General features: G+C 39.1%; 5 protein-coding genes across 5 annotated transcripts; 3 read left to right on the top strand and 2 right to left on the bottom strand.

Moving 5' to 3' along the window:
* Positions 1–24: 24 nt before the first annotated feature.
* LOC133170931 (serine/threonine-protein phosphatase 4 catalytic subunit B) lies at positions 25–4,143 on the top strand. The gene is made up of 9 exons (XM_061304157.1): positions 25–179; positions 896–1,041; positions 1,283–1,334; positions 1,420–1,470; positions 1,621–1,722; positions 2,299–2,472; positions 2,783–2,909; positions 2,984–3,173; positions 3,430–4,143. The coding sequence occupies exons 2-9, from the start codon at positions 932–934 to the stop codon at positions 3,557–3,559; spliced, it is 936 nt and encodes a 311-aa protein (XP_061160141.1). The 5' UTR covers positions 25–179; positions 896–931; the 3' UTR covers positions 3,560–4,143.
* Positions 3,840–8,638, bottom strand: aldh3b1 (aldehyde dehydrogenase 3 family, member B1). Its single transcript, XM_061304151.1, has 10 exons — positions 8,539–8,638; positions 7,425–7,594; positions 7,144–7,254; positions 6,841–6,961; positions 6,442–6,527; positions 6,294–6,375; positions 5,706–6,098; positions 5,219–5,382; positions 5,037–5,136; positions 3,840–4,928 (listed from the first exon to the last, which is right to left on the bottom strand). The coding sequence occupies exons 2-10, from the start codon at positions 7,584–7,586 to the stop codon at positions 4,741–4,743; spliced, it is 1,407 nt and encodes a 468-aa protein (XP_061160135.1). The 5' UTR covers positions 7,587–7,594; positions 8,539–8,638; the 3' UTR covers positions 3,840–4,740.
* Positions 8,639–9,352: 714 nt separating this feature from the next.
* On the top strand, positions 9,353–10,324 carry timm29 (translocase of inner mitochondrial membrane 29). The gene is made up of 2 exons (XM_061304158.1): positions 9,353–9,572; positions 9,704–10,324. Exons 1-2 carry the CDS (start codon positions 9,467–9,469, stop codon positions 10,297–10,299), a joined length of 702 nt encoding a protein of 233 aa, XP_061160142.1. The 5' UTR covers positions 9,353–9,466; the 3' UTR covers positions 10,300–10,324.
* Positions 10,325–10,859: 535 nt separating this feature from the next.
* On the top strand, positions 10,860–13,110 carry rpl23 (ribosomal protein L23). Its single transcript, XM_061303001.1, has 5 exons — positions 10,860–10,934; positions 11,429–11,512; positions 12,099–12,227; positions 12,443–12,556; positions 12,992–13,110. Exons 1-5 carry the CDS (start codon positions 10,922–10,924, stop codon positions 13,072–13,074), a joined length of 423 nt encoding a protein of 140 aa, XP_061158985.1. The 5' UTR covers positions 10,860–10,921; the 3' UTR covers positions 13,075–13,110.
* A 2,296-nt stretch (positions 13,111–15,406) lies between these two features.
* LOC133170242 (all-trans-retinol 13,14-reductase-like) lies at positions 15,407–20,290 on the bottom strand. Its single transcript, XM_061302994.1, is given in 13 exon segments — positions 15,407–15,616; positions 15,686–15,845; positions 16,726–16,892; positions 16,959–17,068; positions 17,288–17,426; positions 17,510–17,629; positions 17,806–18,003; positions 18,100–18,295; positions 18,420–18,522; positions 18,594–18,732; positions 19,303–19,335; positions 19,338–19,475; positions 19,711–20,290. Coding segments are annotated over 13 exon segments (1,812 nt in total). The 5' UTR covers positions 19,871–20,290; the 3' UTR covers positions 15,407–15,467.
* Between the last annotated feature and the right edge of the window lie 401 nt (positions 20,291–20,691).

Here is a 20,691-nt window from a genome sequence, read left to right on the forward strand (position 1 = left end):
ACAAAAGGTGGCGGTAATGCGCCCAAATGTTTGCCACCCGCCAAAATGTCAAAACAGAAGAGCGTCAACCGGCAGTGACGACGCAGCGACGGGAGAGCGAGAGGCCGGTAAAGGAAGAAAACTAACTCCAAATTATAAAGTATACTGGAGATTGTTTTCCCACCTTATATCCATTCTAAGTAAGTCGTTACTTTTTAATAATACGATATCCTAAATGTTTATCTGACAGTGTGGCTCTCGTGTTCTAGACACGCACTTAACCGTGGCAATAGTAGCTCGAACGATGGCTTTCACAATTTTGTGTTTTAGTCCTCAGTGTGTTGACAGCCGATGTTGGATAGATTATCTAAAGTTCACAAACTACATGAAGCCTACAAAAGAATCTGTTGATTGACTTCGAGATAGTGACTTTCTTACGAATGGCCTTTGTTGAGCGTAGGCCTCACGCGCTAGGCCTAGGCTAGGTGTGTGTACGTACATATATATTATACATGTGTGTGTGTATAGATGTGTGTACGTACATACATACATACATATATATATATATATATGTATGTGTGTGTGTATAGATGTATGTATGTTTATATGTGTGTGTATAGATGCATGTGTGTATATATATATATATATATATACACATATATTTATGTGTGTGTGTGTGTGTGTGTTTGACATATTATATGTATGTATATATATATGTGTGTGTATGTATATATATATATGTGTGTGTATATATATATATGTGTGTGTGTGTGTGTGTGTGTGTGTATATATATGTGTGTGTATATATATATATATATATATATATATATATATGCTCTATTTTTTACTTGCAACACTAACTAACCTGTGATGGAAAACATTGCTTAATGACATGGGAATATGTCTCTTTTAACAGGAGTGTGTGAAGATCAGTGTGTGACCAGCTTTCCCTATGTGTGTGACAATGGGAGATATCAGCGACTTGGACCGGCAGATTGAACAGCTCAGACGGTGTGAACTTATTAAGGAAAACGAAGTGAAAGCCCTTTGTGCTAAAGCCAGGTAACATTTGCATGTATACACTCATTCACCAAAAAACAAGTGATTAGATTTTATGCTACATATGTCAATTATAGGTTTAAAATAATCTATTAGAAATTGAGTATATATGGATCTTGTTTCCAGTTTTTAAAAAGTGCACCAAGTAGCCATATGGATGTTACAACATTTAGTGAAGCTTGTTTAGTGTGCATGTTAGTACTTGTTAAAACTTCCTAACCAATGCTTTTATCTGTTTTATTAGAGAGATTCTGGTTGAAGAAAGCAATGTCCAAAGAGTGGACTCTCCTGTAACAGTAAGTTTCTTTTTTCTGTTTCTTGTTGGTCATAAATTATAAAAAAAAAAAAATTGAGTGGTGACAATGACTATCTATTTCACAGGTCTGTGGTGATATACACGGTCAATTCTATGACTTGAAGGAGCTTTTTAGGGTAAGTAAATGTTGGAAATTGTAATAGAATGGTGTTTGAATTTCTCAAAAATACATGTTTCTACTGTATATTGATGTCAAGTGGCCAATAACTTAAGATACCAATTTTTTTTTACATTTCTAATATGTCATTGTATCACGTTTACAAAAGGTTGGTGGAGATGTTCCAGAGACAAATTACCTCTTCATGGGAGACTTTGTAGACCGAGGCTTTTACAGTGTGGAAACATTCCTTCTTCTTCTAGCTCTTAAGGTACAAATTCTTGTTAATAATATATCTGGATAGGCTTCGCGGATGTTAAGATGAGAGTAGACCTATCCACTTTATTCCTAGCCAGCCTCCCCTGAGAGCCCTTGCGTGAATTTTGCGACCGACGTCCGGCGTTTGTTTACATTCCAACCAAGACGCACGATGCCAAATGTTGCTAATCCACTTTTCAATGGGGTTAATACTACCAGTAGTCTAAACACAATTACATTTGCTACATGTTCCTGCATGACTACAGTTGTGTATGCCACACACATGAAGTCATACCTGTTGTTCTTGTAGGACTTGTCAAACCTTAGCACCTTGTGTCTCTTTATCATTGTCATATCTCAACCACAAAGTAGGATACGGGTGTATTTCCCTCCACTTCACAATTGTGTAATTTGTGTCCTATTTGTTGATACTTCACAAGAAAATGTTTTTGTTTTTTTTTATCTTTGTTTGAAACCTGATATGTGGAAAAAGGTGGGCTAATACTTTAGCAAGGCACTTCCACGGGGAAGGTCATGCGACCTTTGACCGATGCCTTTTTTTTAAAACCCTTTTGTGTGGTGTTTACAGGTGCGTTACCCAGACAGGATAACTTTGATTCGGGGAAACCATGAGTCTCGACAAATCACCCAAGTCTACGGTTTTTATGATGAGTGCCTCAGAAAATATGGCTCTGTCACAGTCTGGAGATACTGCACTGAAATTTTTGACTACCTTTCCCTCTCCGCTATCATTGACGGCAAGGTAAGAAGTCAACTTTGTCTTTAGCTGTTTTGAAGAACCATTTCTCTAGCTAGTTTAGCATAGGACATCTGTGGTATGAGATTGTAGTTTAGATAAGCCATTTTAAAAGCGGAAGTTTGGAAATCCTACTTGTTCTGTTGTCAACACGATTAGGGAGTGTGTGACCTGTGATTTTAATGTATACAAGTTTCACCTGAGAATAAGTCAAAGTTCCAGTCAAACTAGAAAAAAAGTTTAAAAAACAAAAAAAGTTGACTTGATCATTTGTGTCTCATCAGTTGTTTTAATTCAGTCTGTTCTATCTCCTCAGATATTTTGTGTGCATGGTGGCTTATCGCCGTCCATCCAGACATTGGATCAGATCAGGACCATTGACAGAAAACAGGAAGTGCCTCATGACGGGCCCATGTGTGACCTCCTTTGGTCAGACCCAGAAGGTATATGCGCAATACTTTCTCAATACCAAAAGGCAAATGACATTGACATTTTGACTTTGTGTCCCTGGTCTCAGACACGACTGGATGGGGTGTGAGTCCCAGAGGTGCTGGCTACCTGTTTGGTAGTGATGTCGTGGCCCAGTTCAATGCCGCCAATGACATTCACATGATTTGCAGAGCACATCAACTGGTCATGGAGGGCTATAAGTGGCACTTTAACGAAACAGTGCTCACTGTGTGGTCGGCACCAAACTACTGCTACAGGTATGAAGCATGAAATATTCTTAATTGGACACCGATTCAACCATACAAATCTGAGCAAATATGATTCAGTTGCAGATTTATGGAGGGAAATGGGGTTAGTTATCTTCCCCGAGTAAAAGCACCTGTTTGCAAATGTCCGATATGAATGAAACACAAAAACAATCACCAGTCAGGTTTATTTAGAACCTTGTAATTTATTCACAATCAAATGTGGGTCCATAGAATCTTTTTTTTTTTTTTTTTTTTGCTGTTACAGATGTGGCAACGTGGCTGCCATTTTGGAGCTGGATGAACATTTACAACGAGAGTTCATCATATTTGAAGCAGCACCACAGGAAACAAGAGGCATTCCATCAAAGAAGCCAGTTGCAGACTATTTTCTCTGAAGTCTTGTGTATTGATTTCACCAAGTCATAATTCAAAGAACTCTGTGCAGTTGGACTGAAAACCCGCAGAGACCTGGCAATGTCTGAACCATGAGATCATTTTTCTTCTCTTTATTTGTAAATTCAACTCCGCTCATTTATTCAGTCCTCGTGTAAGTTTATTCTAAAGATGGTATGTTGGAACTTTTTTTTTTTCCCCTCTGAAAAAAATTCATATAGGTTTCACAATTTGTAGTGTGATGTCTAGTAAGCTGGCCAAAGTGAGACACTGTATTCACACTTTTCACTTTGGTCTTTCTTTTTTTTTTTTTATCTAATATCTGTAGGTCTTTTTTTTTAATCTAATGTCTGTAGGTTTATCAATTTTGATATTAAAATAAAGTTTTTGTATTGGTGTTTTTGCTAAATAAAAGCCACTCGTGCATAACAAAGTTCAAATGGCTAATTGTCACGCCCTAGCCCAAAGGTTACGTTCATACATACTAAATCATTTAGACCATTGTCAGAGAACTTTTTTTGCTCACAACTGTTATCATTAAGTATCCCTCGGAGTCAAGCTAAATAAATGTTTGTCTTATTTTGTATTTTTCCATCCATCTTCTGCGTATACGTTCGGGGTGGTGGGTACAGCAACTTGACATTGCTTGACAAGTCCATCAGATGAATTGTCCAGGACAAGGGTGCAAATGTAAATGTGCAAAATTTGGCATTCTAAAATGTATAACTCTTCTGTTTTTGTAGGTCAAGATCAAACATACTGAGATTTGTTTTTGATTGTTCACACTATGTGCAGAGCCATTTTGTTTTAATCCTTGAGAACAACTTTAAAATGAGTGTGCAAAGTTTGTAGTTTTGTTTAGGATGTCTAAAATGTGATCCTTTACAAAGAAATATTAAGAATAATTCTTACAAAAACAATAGGGACCTAAAAAAATCTTAAAACACAAACAGAATGAAGAACACATTGAAATAGTGTTGATTAGGGAAATATAGAGTATCTGTACATAAGCATAAGAAAAGCATATAATCAACAACAGGTCCAAGAGATTATTTTCACCATTTGAAAACTGAATAACACCACAAAGTAATTTAATGTTGCTAGATGGACCCCAAAAAAAATTAATGTTGATCTCACCATATTGCCATAGAATGTTTTTTACCCGAACATCCACTGTCTGCTGTCACATGAGTAGGCAAGTTCTCTTAACTGAGGCAGTCCAGCGCAGCCAGCTCAGTTTATTATCATTGTAGGGTGGGTAGCGTAAGCCATTTAGTTTTTCCAAAGCCCAACCACGCATCATGCAACCTCGTCGGTGGCTAAAGGTCTCAAAACCCCAGCGACCATGGTAAGAGCCCCAGCCGCTGGCCCCTGAAGGATAAGTGAAAATAAAAATTCCAAATATTTACAATTGGACTTCAAGATTGAATTATCTTGTGTGAATATTATCGAATAAAAATATATTCCTTTAACACCTACCTACACCTCCAAATGGTAGTCCCGGTAGTGTCATGTGGAGAATCCCGTCATTCGAGCAGAATCCTCCACTGGTTGTTTTCTCCATCACTGTGTTTGTGACCTCGGAGAGAAAAATATCACAAAAGTGATTGTACAACATAAAAATCTATGATTGTAACACTTGAAGCGCGTGAAAAACTTACAAAGTCTTCGTTAGAGAAAACGTAGAGGGCCAATGGCTTCTCCATCTGATTGACAATGTCAATGGCTTTTTCCATAGACTCGACAGTTAGAATAGCAAGAATTGGGCCAAAGATCTCCTCTTTCATGAGTGCGTCATCTTCAGCTACATGAACCACTGTCGGAGCTAAGAGGAATTAATAACACACATACAGTAGTTCATTATTAAAGAAGAAGAACCAGCAGTTTTTTTCTGTCAGGAATTATCACAATGTATAATCAAAGAAGTTCTCAAAACAAAAGTTGCATATCATGAAATCATTCTGTGACTTTATATATATATATATATACGTATATGTAAATAATATTATTATTATTAGCAATTGTGTATATACACAATTGCTAATAATAATATTATTATTTACATATATGTTTGGTTGTGTTGCCTTAAAAATAGCAAAAAAAACTGCAACAAGAAATTAGTTATCAACAAATGTAAGACCAATTCACCAATGTATTTGTCCTGTTGGTCACTTTCACCTCCGATGACTACCGTCCCGTTGGACTTCTTCAGGAGTTCTGTCAGACGAGTCCAGTGTTGCTGTGACACAATACGGCACAAATCTGGAGATTTCTGAGGATCCTCGCCATAGAATTCTTTCAGGATCTCAGACAAGGCAGGAAGAAGAGCATCGTATGTGGCCTTGGAGCACAATACATAGTCTGGTGCAACACAGCTCTGTCCTGCATTGAAGAACTTGGCCCATATTAAGCGGCGTGCAGCATATTCAGTAGTCACTGATCCATAAATCAAGCATGGACATTTGCCACCCAGCTCCAATGTTACTGGGGTCAAGTGAACTGAGGCTGCCTGTAAGATGCTGCGAGCCACAATTTGAGAACCTGCAACAAGAGAAAAATTCACTATGTGAATTAGTAGACAAGAAGCATAAAGCTGTAACTAATATTATTTCTACTGTTCACCATTGGACAAAATTTAACATCCTTTCTGCAGTCCAAGATTCTACTTACGTCCCAAATTACGATTTCTTAACTAGACCCATCACCGACATACAGAGAACAGTAAATTGACTTAACCTGTGTAGAAAATGTGGTCAAAGCGATTTTGCAGAAGTGCCTTGGTCTCCTCTGCTCCACCGCTGACAACTGCATAACAGTCCTGGCAAATGAAAAAAAAAAAAATTAAGTCAGTAATTTAACAGAATTATTTGTCTGTGACAAATACCTGTGACAGGTATTTGGGGATGAGCTCTGCTATCAGCCGGTCTGCAGCAGCACTGACTTCAGAGGGCTTGATGATCACACAATTTCCTGGTTAGGGACATCAAACAAAATAGTGAGAACTATTAAATCTCAATCACACAAAATATTATTTTTAAAAAAGAGAGAAAATCATATATCAAATAATGCAAAAATTTACAATCAGTGCTGCCACACAGATGCTGAGAAGCCAATAATAATAATAATAGATCTGTTTTATATAGCGCTTTTCTAAACACTCAAAGCCGCTTAATAATAATAATAGGGTCCACGCAAAGGACAAACAAAACCATATGACAAAACAAATGACAAAAACAACAGAGGTCTTGAAGAGGGAAAATGTAAGAACTTATGTTCATCCTACCTGCTGCAATGGCTGCAACCATGGGTGATAAAACTAGCTGAAGGGGGTAATTCCATGCCCCAATGATAAGCACCACTCCTAATGGTTCTCTTCGTACAAAACAGTTATCAAACTTTGTGGCCTGCAACCCAATACAAATACAATCGTTCAGGAGTTAAAGAAAAAATAATAATAACAAATATGAATTCATGATTTTTGACACTGCTTATTTTTTCAAGTCACAGAGAAGCTGCAGCCTTTCCCAGCTGACTTGGGGTGACAAGCAGAGTACACACACACACACACACACACAGGATAACCTACAAGATTCGTGCTGATGTACTCTGGCTCCATCCATCCTTGAAGGTTCATGGTGGCGTAGTCTAGTTCATTAATCACCATATCAATCTCAGACAGACTGGCCTCAAATTTGGGCTATCGTGAATGAGGGATGAAGAAAAGTAAATGTTAGCCTTAAAAACATACATGTATGTTTGTCATAATGTTGTCCCATTTTCTTTTTTGTGTAATGTATTCATATGTGCAAAAAAACAAAATTAAATCATGAATGTCACATATCCGCTTATTTCTATTATAAATGTTACCTTGCCAAAATCCTTGTGCAATATATTCAAAATATCCTCCTCGTTATCATGGATCATGGCCCTTAGCTTAGAAAGCTGATCATAACGAAAGTCCTCAGATATTGTAATGCCGGAACGGAAAGCCAGACGTAAGCGGTCCACAACTTCTTTCTTGCCGTCCATCTTTTCACCTAAAATACCAACACAAATGTTTTAAAAACAAAAAAAAAACATCTTTGTTTCCGAAAGTATTTGCTTGTTAATTTACAAGGGTGTAACAATAATGGAAAGTTGCCAAAGCATACAACTTCACAAAACACATGTCACCATTTTGAAGGGAGGTTCTTGTCCTTTAGGGGCTTGAGGACCATCTGCCATCTTGGAGATCCACGTTCCAATGCAACATAACACTTCAGTCATTCAGCAGAAACTTCTAATGTTATGTCGTATTTTTCTTTCAACTTTTTCCTCCTAACTTCCTCCTTCTTGGCTTAGCCATCTGACTGCAGACTTGATTCCAGAACCACTCCCAGCTCAGATCCACCCAAGACGTAAGTGCAAATGTATGCAGAGCATATTTCCACCTCTCCAGGCTAAACGCTCGAGATGAGATTCTACTCTGACTATATCATCTACAATCTTCCTGTATGACCTCATCTGTCAATCTCTCCATCACCACTGTGAACAAGGACTCAGATCTTTGCTGTTATCTCACCTACACCTTGAATGCTGTCACACGACCCTTGTACATATCCCACACTCCTCTCACATATCTTCACTTTATTCATCTGAGGTCAATGCAAGTGATCGAGTCTTTTCCTCTTTAGAAATCCTACAGATTAATCCAGTTATACTAGAACCATTGGAAATGCCAGTGACTCCTGCAGATTTATAAAGCGCTATTAACCCATCAAGACTTAAGCGATTGGCAAAACACACCTCTAAACCACCAATCGCAATGGCAAAAATAAAAAATCTCGCATTAGTACACACTGAAATGCATTTTTATTTGACTTATAAGTGTCCAAAAAAGTCGCTTGTCTTTAATAATAGAAGTTAGTTTGTATTATATTGTTTCCAGCACAGCTTCTTATGAACAGACAGCTTTGACTAGATAAATTGACATTTCACCAACCTGTTTCGGGGATTTCAATGCCTTTCTGCTTTGTAGCATCCGTCGTTTCTGCAGCACAAAACACTGTTGATGGTTACTTCCGGGTGTTGCAGTTCTAGACATAGACATAATGTGGGTGGGACGTTTTTTTAGGTTCTTGAAAAACAAGTCTTGCAGCGGCGATCTTTATAATTACCCCAAAGTTTGTTTCTAGAAAGGCAAACTGCGCGTGCGCTGCGGCAATGATGCTTAGGGGAAATTAATTGTGCAGGTAGCAGGTAAGATATTTTCACGAGCCAAAAGGTGTGAACCCGTTTGCTGTTTCTTCATAAACATCAGATACGGTTTCAACCAAACACTGCTGCTTTGATGTCTTGATGTGATCATCGTGATCATATGACATTTTTTGGCCATATCTTTCACGGGAGGATGCATGAGAAATATCCACGCTTGGTTCAACCAACGACACCAATATATGCACATTTTGTCAGGGGTAAATTTGCCAAAGGTTGAAAATGCACACATTCCAGAATTTCCTCAAAACGCAGTCTTTGCACTAAATATCCACAAGGGGGCACCAAAGACAACGTTATGAATCCACGTCTGTCTTTCACTGTCGTATTCTTTTAATAGACTTTATATTTCATTCCAATTCCACCTTTAAATTCTTTGTGTACTCTTAATAGATAATAGAGATGTATTAAACCGGGTGAACCTCGTAAATACTTTTTTGTAAGTTTTAAATACATGTTTACGAAAACGTACCATTATAAAGGTATTTTGTTATAGTGGGATTGCCGTAGTTAGCGATCCAAGGTGGCGGACATGCTGCGCATGCGCAAGATGGTTGCCGGTTCAAGCATGCGCACTACGCTGTTTTGAGTTGCAAGTAAACCGTGTTGTATTAATCGTGCTGCCAATTTGAACAATATAAGATTTTGCTTTCGATATGGCGTTCCGATTGGGAATCAGGAGGATGCTTTGCACTGTAAGAGAAACATCAACCTCTCGTCACTCAACAAGTCTCTGGGATAAACTGAAAAATAGTAAAGCAGGTGAGAATGCATATGCGCACATGATGATTTGATATTTTATTTTCAGTATTTTTGTTCTACGCTGTAGTACTTGGATTGAGAGAAATTCCTATGCTCATTTGATGTTATTCTGCATCTTTTCTACTGTTTAGCTACATGGGGACGCGGTCTGACATCTGACTACAAAGAAGCATGTCGTGATATGGTGGTTGGCATCTGGGAGCATCCTGTCAAAGCATCAATATCCATTACCATGCTTGGAGGTGCATTAACCAGTTTCTTCACAAAGCCTGATTACTCATCTTTTGAAGAGTCCCTCCTCGAGTGTTCCAATCAGCTGGGTCTGCTGTCATCATGGATCCGCAATGCAACCGCTGATAGCCATGTGCAGAAACTGCTTAAGTTTCGCAACGAGGGCCGTCTCTGCCATATCAACCTGGGACTACTTTCTTTTATTTATTTTACTGACCATACACACGACAGCTCTCTGTATGAAGCTCAGTGTTCTAGTTTGTCTGTAATCTGGAGAGAGTTCCCCAGACGTATAATGGATGTAGGCTTTGCTGGTCACTGGTGGGTCCTGAACTCAAAGATGACAAACTATGACGTTAATGAAGATGAGTTCATGCACCTACCAGTGCATATGCAGAGAACATCACCACCCAATGCTCAGGTGGTGGAATCAAATGAGCGACTGCACCGAGAGTCTTGGCTTGCGCTGAAATTGAAAGATGAGGAGAAAGAATAAAAAAAAACATCTGTGTGAAGTGAAATTTGTTTTGTTTTTTTACTGGGGGGGGTCTCGGAAGTAGTCTCGTCCTGGAGTAATTAGTGTAGAACCACCACTGCCCCCATGGTACCACGCTAGATCAAAATAAACGAATCAGTTAAAAAAAAAAAAAAAAAAAGGTACCCTCAATGGGAATACGCAGTTGTGAAAGTGCAAGTGTGCAATTTTTGGCTGTTCCAGCCATCTCTGATTATATGTCACGATAAATTAGATGAAATTTAGTATGCTTTACCCTAGCCCTAGCACCAACCCTAACCCTAGGCCCAACACTAGCCCTTGCCTGTGGTCTCTGAATGGTACGTATATGCTTTAATAGAGCAGCTCACAAGCGAATGGACTACTTCTTTTGCAAGCATTTGTGATTGTATAGCAAAACACGAATTTTCTAAGCGGTTTCCAATCAAAACCACAACAGAAATAAAACAACTACTGGAATAGTAGAAACTTTAAACAGCAGTCATTAAAAGAAATCGCTGCTCTTTCCGATTTTATTGAAAGCAGCACGAGATTCCGACAAAACCCGGATGAAGAATATTTCCCACAATCCCCCGTCCTCTCGTTCTCTTTCCCTGTTGTCGCCATGTCGAAGAGAGGTAAGAAATAGTGTACTTCAATCCTCTTTCATCATCCATTGCTGTTTTCCATCGAATGATACTTTGTAGTCGCTGCGTATCTTATCAAATTGATTACCTGTTATTCATGTTTAGTTCATCTGATTTTTATTGCTTTGTATAGTTATTAGAATCGTTGCTTACGAGGCCTCGCGGTAGCCGTCGTGTTAACCCTGAGTATTTTCTTAATGCTGTGCTACATGCTATGAAAGAAGTTCTCGGATAACTAACAATTATATCGACTGTTCGTGTTTAAGATGTTAAAACCGACACGGAGAAGCAAAACTTTTCATTTCGCCGAATGCTGGTCGTATGCAAGGCGCTGTTTGCCAAGCTAAATTAGGCTAAATTTGATGGTCTGACTCCAAACCTTCACTAGAACATGAAACTTCAAGTCCTATTTTAAACGACTGCCGCGTGAACCTCAGCGTTTATTAGTGATACGTGAATTCTGATTAAAATATTTATTTTCACAGGACGTGGGGGTTCATCCGGAGCGAAGTTCCGAATCTCGCTGGGTCTTCCAGTGGGTGCAGTTATTAACTGTGCCGACAACACTGGTAAGTTTTTAATAATAGTTCTCAAAACTGTAAACAGCATTAATGCTACATTCAGGTGGCGAAACAGTATACGTGTCTTGCGTTGATTAGCTAAAACGTATTTACCTAAGCTCTGAGCAAATGCATATATTTATTCCTTGGACTTGCTAGGCTTTAAACAATATGTTCTCAAAAGTGCAAGGATGGATGGATTTTGCCATTAAGCTTCTTTTTAGATTGGATCAAATTGTGCAGAGATGGGAACATTGTCAAGTGGAAAAGTGAAGTTGATGTGTAAGTTGTTTTAACTGCGTGCTCACACCCTACCCTCTTATAAAAAGCACTTGCTTTGTCGGATCAGTGACAACTGTGAGCCGTCGTATAAGAGGAGATAGAATTGATCAATGTGGGTGAGATGGCAGCTCAATAAAAGTGGCTGCGGTCTCAATCATTGATGAGACAAATTTCTGCCTCCTGCATTTTCTGTCTTGTTGTCTCAGCTTATATAATGGAAGGATTGTGAGGAATATGTTTAATTAAAGAACATTTGCATCAACTGACGTTAAGGCAACGTCCCTGATTTCTTCTGATGGTCTTTTTCCATTAGGTGCCAAGAACCTGTATATCATATCAGTGAAAGGCATTAAAGGGCGTCTGAACCGTCTGCCTGCTGCTGGTGTGGGTGACATGGTGATGGCAACTGTCAAAAAAGGCAAGCCTGAGCTTAGGAAGAAGGGTAAGTTCAAAAAAAAAATGGTAACAATTCAGAGGTGTTTTATTTACTTGGGTTCAACTAAATGGGATAAACCGCAAAGCTGACATATTCCAAAAATTTACATTTTCTGAGACCAATCACATAGTTAAATGTAATAAAAATGCAAATCATGTACTCCTTTCCGTTATTAATTTTTTGCGATGTAAGAATATACTAACCATGTCCTCTCTTCATAGTGCATCCTGCGGTCGTGATCAGGCAGCGGAAGTCCTATCGGCGAAAAGATGGAGTCTTTCTCTACTTTGAAGACAATGCAGGCGTCATTGTAAATAATAAAGGTGAAATGAAAGGTGGGTTGGATTTTTTTTATTATTCTATTTTGATGTTAGCAGGAGTCTTTTGGCTTGTACGCAAATACTGTCTTTTAGGTAATCTTTGATGTTGGTGTATAATTCTGAAAATTAAAAAATGTTGAGAATACATTGTAAATTTGGAAGTTAAGTGGGAAAGTGAAGTTCATGTGTAGATTGTTTTAACTGCGTGCTCACACGCTACCCTCTTACAAAAGCACTTGCTTTGTCTGATCGGTGACAAATGTGAGCCGTCGTATAAGAGGAGATAGAATCCATCACTGTGGGTGAGACGGCAGCATAAAAAAAGTTGCTACGGTCTCAATCATTGATGAGACAAATAAATATAAATGTCTGACTCTGAAGGCCTTAAAAAAAAAACAATGTGCCAAGTTTGAGACTTATGAATAATTTCCTGTTTTTATTTGTGCCCAGGTTCTGCCATTACGGGCCCAGTTGCCAAGGAGTGTGCTGATCTTTGGCCCAGGATTGCATCAAATGCTGGCAGCATTGCCTGAGTGACACTCGATTTTCAATAAAAAATGTTGATGGTGGAGCTAGTGTTGTCACTGTACCAACATTTTTACTTCCGTCATAAAGTACCTCGATGCTGGTACCAAAATGGTTCCTGGACGATAATGTAAAAGTCAGCGAGATAGAAACTTTCACCCAAGCTTTTGTGCATGAAACGCCTCAGGCTTACCTACAAATTGAGATTTGTGGCTCTGTTTCCATGCATAGAGGATGTTACAGATGTTCCCTGCTTGAAAACCATTCTTGGTCTGTGATATGCACTCTCTTAACATATGTAATCCTACAATAAAATGATAGCTATAGTTGGTCTATTAAAAGTGCTTTTCAGTGAGAGTCAATTGAATAGTTTTTGATTGTTTTGACAGCCGTCGACTATAATTGACATTTTCCAAACAGTTAACGCACAGGTGTTCAGTGGACAAAATGACTTATTTGTGAAAGGCAATACCTGTGCCTAAACCAGTGCTTCTCAAATAGTGGGGGGCGCGGTGCTATTCCTGGGGGGGCGCGTGTGAACCTGGGGAACAGGCTTTTTTTTTGGCAGTACTGGAATAAAGTGTAATTGCGCGTTTACTACAGCAGGGGGCAGTGGCGCTCTCATTGTTACTTCTGTCACGTTTGCGACAGTGCAACATTTTACGACTTACAAGACAAGTTAGGAAAGTCAGGTTGGGGAGGGGGGGGGCGCGAATAGTTTTCTTCCTGTCAGGGCTGCAGAACAGGTTGCTTTGCTGGATTCTGTATGAGCCTGTTCTGCGCTAACTGGGGTTCAGTGTCTTGCTCAAGGTCACCTCAAAATGCACACCAGGAGTGTCGCCATCTCCTGGTCAGTTAGTGAAATGCTTTTGCTGATGGTTTTTTTTTCTCTCAATTAAAACAAATCAATTAGCCAGTTGGTTTTCTTTATTTAATATCTATTATCAGACAAAACCAAATTGTGAATCAGTCACCTAGGCTATAGCAGAACAAACAATCCATGGTCTTCAGATGCCACGCTGTCGCCATCTCCTGGTCAGCTAGTGAAATGCTTTTGCTGTTTTTTTTCCTCTCAATTAAAACAAATCAATCAGCCAGTTGGTTTTCTTTATTTAATCTCTGATATCAGACAAAACCAAATTGTGAATCAGTCACCTAGGCCAGTGCTTCTCAAATAGTGGGGCGCCCCCCAAGGGGGGGGGGGCGGTGCTATTCCTGGGGGGGCGCGTGTGACCCTGGGGAACAGGCTTTTTTTTTGGCAGTACTAGAATAAAGTGTAATTGCGCGTTTACTACAGCAGGGGGCAGTGGCGCTCTCATTGTTACTTCTGTCACGTTTGCGACAGTGCAACATTTTACGACTTACAAGACAAGTTAGGATAGTCACGGTGGGGAGGGGGGGCGCGAATAGTTTTCTTCTTGCTAGGGGGGGGCGTAACAGAAAATAATTGAGAAGCACTGGGTTAAATAAAGGTTAACCTAAAAAAAAAAAAAAAAAAAAAAAAAAGTGAACCCTGAACTTTGAACCCGCGGTGACCCCGCGGTGACCCCGTGGTGACCGCGGTGACCCCGCGGTGACCCCGTGGTGACCCCGTGGTGACCCCTGGGTGACCTTTGAAGCCTGAACTTTCAACTCTAGTTAAAGATCGAAAATGCGCACATGACCCCGTGAACTTTGAACCGACCTTTGACCCCTGGGTGAACTTTGAACCGTAAACTTTGACCTTTGACCCCTAGCTAATTACGATTTTTTTTTTTTTTAAACCGGCATAGCAGAACGATCCATGATGCCGCGCTGTCGCCATCTCCTGGTCAGTTAGTGAAATGCTTTTGCTGATGTTTTTTTTTCTCTCAATTAAAACAAATCAATTAGCCAGTTGGTTTTCTTTATTTAATATCTATTATCAGACAAAACCAAATTGTGAATCAGTCACCTAGGCTATAGCAGAACAAACAATCCATGGTCTTCAGATGCCACGCTGTCGCCATCTCCTGGTCAGCTAGTGAAATGCTTTTGCTGTTGTTTTTTCCTCTCAATTAAAACAAATCAATCAGCCAGTTGGTTTTCTTTATTTAATCGCTGATATCAGACAAAACCAAATTGTGAATCAGTCACCTAGGCCAGTGCTTCTCAAATAGTGGGGCGCCCCCCAAGGGGGGGGGGGGGGCGGTGCTATTCCTGGGGGGGCGCGTGTGACCCTGGGGAACAGGCTTTTTTTTTGGCAGTACTAGAATAAAGTGTAATTGCGCGTTTACTACAGCAGGGGGCAGTGGCGCTCTCATTGTTACTTCTGCACCATTGCTTTTCCTTGGAAGTTTATGGTCAAAGAATCAGGCATGCTGTAATGCAACTTTTATTGATTCCATTTTTTGGGTGTTATGAGTAAATAAAATAAGTACTTTCAGGTGAGCTTATGATTTGCCTTTTTCTTTTTTAGGCGGTTCTTAAGTGCCAGAAGGTCAATATAGAGGATTTGATTTAGGACAGCAGAGGCACAGAGCAGTCCACCATGCAAAGCTCCAGCCATGCCATTACAGAACACATCCTGACCTGTAAACAAACACACAGTTAAATACTGTCAATTACAACTCCAGTGTTTTTTCTTCTTTTTTTAATCACCTGTTAAGTATAGACCACTGATAGGTGTTTGTGGCCTGGTCCTTGCAACCGTTTCAGGAGTGAAGCGCTCCAAATTGTGTTCAGCGCCATACATCTCACCTCTTGGTGCACCCAAATAATGGACATTAGTCAGAGGCGTGGCTGCATCAACCATAACCACCTAAAAAGAGACACACAATTGAAAATAAGTGTGTTACATTTTGTCAAAATCTACATAAAACCACAAAAAAAGTACACTAAAGCAAAAGCATTTAAAACGCTTAAAAACACATTTAAAAGACAATGAGTTTGAAATAAACATCCATTTAAACAGGGGTGTAAAGCTCTAGTCCTCGGGGCCGCATTCCAACATGTTTTCCAAGATTCCCTCGTTAAGTGCAGCTGCGTGAAAAGTTTTAGCTCCTGCAGAACCTGAAAGAAGCTAAAACTTTTCACGCAGGTGTGTTTAACGAGGGTAACTTGGAAAACGTATTGGAACGCGGCCCCTCGAGGACTGGAGGTCGACACCCCTGGTTTAAGTGAAAAGTGCCACACCCGCCCTCACCCCCACCTCCTGATTGGCTGTTTGATCTGTGATGTCACTTGGACACTCCATTAGGTACACCGCCATTTTCAAGTGTACCTAATAACAGGCCACTTTATTAGGGAAATATCATGGTCAAAGGTCACAGGTGTCAAGCTCTTGTCCTCGGGGCCGCGTTCCAATATGTTTTCCAAGTGACCCTCGTTAAGCGCACCTGCGTGAAAAGTTTTAGCTTCTGCGGAACGTGAAATGAGCTAAAACTTTTCACGCAGGTGCACTTAACGAGGGAATCACACGGACACTCCATTAGGTACACCGCCATTTTCAAGTGTACATAATAACAGGCCACTTTATTAGGGAAATATCATGGTCAAAGGTCACAGGTGTCAAGCTCTTGTCCTCGGGGCCGCGTTCCAATATGTTGTCCAAGATTCCAAGAGGACTGTAGTTCGACACCCTTGATGTAGAATAACACAAGTAAAAAAAACTAACATACATTAAAAAGATCAACACACACCTTGTCTTTAAGTTGAGGGAAGATGGTTATGGCCCACTCCAGCATCTCCTGAGCCATGTGGTTTTTTAGATCCAGGTAATCCTGTCCCCTCTTGCCAATCTTTGTCCCCTCCCATTCTTCAAACCACTCATAGCGAGCCATGGTTAACAAAGTCATACAGGATTTTCCTAAGTGAAGATAAGGTCATACGTTATAGGGGCACATTTGACCCCAGATCTCTTTGATTTATTTACCTGGTTGTCGAATGTTGGATGTGGGATCTTTGGCAGATGGGAAGGTGATGAACATCATAGGAATGTTCCCCAAGACTTGATCTCTGGTCAGCGAAGAGTATTGTTCCATTCTTCCCATATATGTAGGTCAAGGACATCACATATATAATGAAATCCAAAATTGTCAAAACTAACTGTAATCCTAATGAAGAGAAGCACTATGAAGAAATGTATCTCTGTTTTGAATGTGTAAGTGGTCATAATTCAATTAAACTAAATAAACCAATTAAGACATTAAAAAGCCAGTATGTATTTGAAATGACAGGGGGGAATCAATACAATTTACTTACAGTGTATCCAAGTCGCTGTCTTTATACATCCAGAAATTTGTGGAAACAATTCCCAGCTCTTCTTTGGTTCCATCCAGACCAACAAAGACCAAGAAGGAACCCATGCCATGGCGGACCATACTCAACAATGACTGGATCTCTGCTCATATAGGATCAACAGCAATTTATTTATTTTTTTCATCTGTAATGTTTTTGACATCCTAAACATGCATGAAAACTCACCTGATTTTTGTTGAATCTGTTGTGGCAGAAACTTCTGGAAAGTGTTGAAGATTCCAGCATTGGAAATGACAACAGGAGCATGGATCTCAAGCTCCTCTTGTCCTTTTAGCACTGTCACTCCTGTTAAAAAAATCCCAATATGGGTAAATAAATCATTAATAATGTCATAATGGTATAATGCTATTTCATATAACGTTATAAATTTCTAATTAAATTATAATCAAACTAGCATGTAAAGACTATAAAATGCAAATAAAAACTGTAATCAGAACAAAAAAAAAAAAAAAAAATCTCACCGCAAGCTTTCCCCTGCTGGTTTAGTAGTACACGCTGCACTGGTGCCCTGACCAAGACAGCGCCCCCTGTCTGCTGAATGACAGGGATGATGTGAAAAGCAAACTCACTGGCGCCTCCTCTTGGATAGTATGCGCCACGTTTGTAATGGTGAAGAAGGAGCGCATTGATGAGAAAACTCGACTGCTTCGGAGGCACACCTTCAAAAAAATGATAAAAAAAAACTCTCAATAAATTGAACAATATGGGTCCAATGCATATAATACTGAATTTAAAATATGATGAATTCCCAGTACCGTAGAAAAGGTAAGCAGATAAAGCTTGAAGATCTTTGTTTTTTGTGAGACGGGACATTATTTCAGAGTGGTTCGTGGTTGCAAGGCGGAACACTGTCGATATACGATCTAATAGTCCGGTCCGCACCAGGAAGGTGACCAGCCAATATGGAATAATCTTCAAACAGGCAATAAGTGGTGTCCGTTGTGAGGCTAACTGCAAATGAACAAACACATTTAACAATCAGTTTAACACACTTTCCAAAAAAAAAAAAAGCAAAATGTCTTAGATTCAAAGTATTAAACCGCAAATCCATCCCGGTTACTTCCTATTAATCTACCTTCATTAATCGAAAGAATTCATCAATAGCATCCTCCTCTCCTGGAAACTGCTTCTTCAATTCAGTTGCCATTTCAGTCTTCCCTGCATGTATCGAATACTGCCTAGGAAGTGAATACGAAATGGGTCAAAACATGGTGATAAAAACAAAAAAATATTTATGTATTGTGGATACCTGTGTTTTCCAGGTTGGCCCAAGAGCAAGGTATCAAAGTGTTCCTCAAGCCGAGTAAACTGCAGCTGGCCCTCTGTGATTTGATCCAGTGCAACTCGAAGCAGGCTGTTCTCATGAAGCTGGCCAAGATAATGAATACCTGGTGGAATGAAATATATTCAGATCAGAAGCCATTTTGAGTAGTGTTTGCAAAAAGGGTCTGTGCAGCGTAGTTCAGGAGTAGAGTGTCCAACTCCCAACTCCAAGGTGGTAGGTTCAATCCTCACTCCTGGTGAACAATTTGAGGTGAGCATGAGCAAGACACTGACCCTCAATGTGTGAAGAAAAGGCTCAAACAGAATCCAGCAAAGCAGCCCTGAGATTTATGAAATATTGATGATTGTTGTTAGGCTAAGTAGACATGCCATTTTTCTTACAAGATCACCGGTTCTAAAATGGCATTTAAAAAAACATATATATTTGATTTGATTTTCTGGATTACTAATGAAAATTAAGAGTGTAGCTACTTATACTCAGGCAACCCTACATCACTCATGAACTTTTTTTTTTGATGTTACAAGAGCATTATCATTGTCAAATTAAGAATTACAATTGAAAATGTAACCAAAAAAAACCTTTGAAATTTAACACTTATTTTTCAGATTTTTGGATTAAAAAACATTAAACCGATAATCAGACCATGGGTATTTAAAGAGGCCAATAGACTTACCTACGTCAAACTCAAATCCCTTATTTTGGAAGGGCCACCAGCCTGATCATGTTGCTCCAAAACAAGAACCTTCTTTCCAGCCTTGGCCAACACAGCTGCAGCTGTCAAACCACCCATACCGCTTCCAATAACCACAGCATCCAGAGCTTTAGGAACCCGATCCATGCGGAATCCTGTAAATTAAAAATATGATAAATATTGTAAGACATACATTATTAAAACCTAGTTTTATCATTACTATCTAATACTAGCCCACCTCAATATGTTTTAGGTAGAATGTACAAATGCATTTATTCTAGGACTGGCTATCAATTTATGTGACCAACATAAAAGATTAAATAGTTATTAAAAGAGTAGACAAACATTGATTTAATCTGCAAAAATTAGAATTGATGGATTTTTTTTTACCTTTCTTGAGCCTGTCATCTCTCTTTTTGTCATCGTGAACCAAGGGTCCTGGAGGCCTAAGGCAGGTCTCACTAAAAACCTTGTAGCGTTGCCTAACAGTCAGGAATATTACAATCACTAAGACCAACAAAATACTGCTCAATAGAATAGACAGCCACATTGCATCAATGATCTTTACGCGGCTAAAGCTCGGCAAAAATAAGGAAATTATGGAAGGTTAACAAGGAAAAGAGAGCAATGATGAGGCGGAGTTACTACAGACAAAATATTTCAAAAGCCCTTCATTGCCTTTAGCAAGGCATTCATTCCTAAGGAATTTTATGGGTGAAGTATAAGAAAAGGGAAATAGATGCCAATTAAGAATGAAAGAGGATGTTTCATAAAATAACTCCGAACATTTTTCAAATTTAAGTACGGCGAAGTAAAGGAAAGACATCTCATTGTCTACATCATGGACACGAGATTGCGGGAAAACAGAGAACTAGTTGTTAATTATTTCAAAAGGGTGAAGTCACACAAATAAGTAAAACCAGGAATAATTAAGGGATCATTAGTCAAGTACCTTAAGGCACTTTTTTTTCTATAAAAAAAAAAAAAAACCTGTGACTTCAAACTTAACTCTTGGAAACAGAGACGCTTTTTAGATTATGAAGGGTCACTGGTCTTTTTTTTTTTTTTAATTCCAAAAGCTAAGTGTGCCAAAACTGCAAATCCAAGTTTTTATTATACTTCAGGAATTTTATATTTTTTTCTACATCTGTATACAAGAAATTGTCAAGCCAAGTTTCTGATATAGAAATTTGGAATTTATTTATTCTACTATTGTTTGTTGGTATAATATTCATATTTACGGTTGTGGCTATCTCCATAGAATTGATTATTTGGGTTAAGGTTATTTTCAAAATCAAAAACTTTGTGTTCAGTATATTTTGTGTATTTGTTGGTTTGGATGTTGACATATGGAGATTATTCAATGACTAG

Source organism: Syngnathus typhle, linkage group LG17 (assembly GCF_033458585.1).
Source record: "Syngnathus typhle isolate RoL2023-S1 ecotype Sweden linkage group LG17, RoL_Styp_1.0, whole genome shotgun sequence".
NCBI classification, from domain to species: Eukaryota; Metazoa; Chordata; class Actinopteri; order Syngnathiformes; family Syngnathidae; genus Syngnathus; species Syngnathus typhle.

Excerpts from the sequence above, each read along its gene's own strand:
- LOC133170931 (XM_061304157.1), top strand. The coding sequence starts at position 932 with ATGTGTGTGACAATGGGAGATATCAGCGACTTGGACCGGCAGATTGAA. Across the intron at positions 1,042-1,282 it reads GCCCTTTGTGCTAAAGCCAG|AGAGATTCTGGTTGAAGAAA; the intron begins GTAACATTTGCA and ends CTGTTTTATTAG. Across the intron at positions 1,471-1,620 it reads ACTTGAAGGAGCTTTTTAGG|GTTGGTGGAGATGTTCCAGA; the intron begins GTAAGTAAATGT and ends CGTTTACAAAAG.
- aldh3b1 (XM_061304151.1), bottom strand. The coding sequence starts at position 7,586 with ATGGACGGCAAGAAAGAAGTTGTGGACCGCTTACGTCTGGCTTTCCGT. Across the intron at positions 5,383-5,705 it reads CCAACAGGACAAATACATTG|CTCCGACAGTGGTTCATGTA; the intron begins GTGAATTGGTCT and ends AATTCCTCTTAG. Across the intron at positions 5,137-5,218 it reads TTTTCTCTAACGAAGACTTT|GTCACAAACACAGTGATGGA; the intron begins GTAAGTTTTTCA and ends TTTCTCTCCGAG.
- timm29 (XM_061304158.1), top strand. The coding sequence starts at position 9,467 with ATGGCGTTCCGATTGGGAATCAGGAGGATGCTTTGCACTGTAAGAGAA. Across the intron at positions 9,573-9,703 it reads ACTGAAAAATAGTAAAGCAG|CTACATGGGGACGCGGTCTG; the intron begins GTGAGAATGCAT and ends TCTACTGTTTAG.
- rpl23 (XM_061303001.1), top strand. Across the intron at positions 12,228-12,442 it reads GCCTGAGCTTAGGAAGAAGG|TGCATCCTGCGGTCGTGATC; the intron begins GTAAGTTCAAAA and ends CTCTCTTCATAG. Across the intron at positions 12,557-12,991 it reads TAATAAAGGTGAAATGAAAG|GTTCTGCCATTACGGGCCCA; the intron begins GTGGGTTGGATT and ends ATTTGTGCCCAG.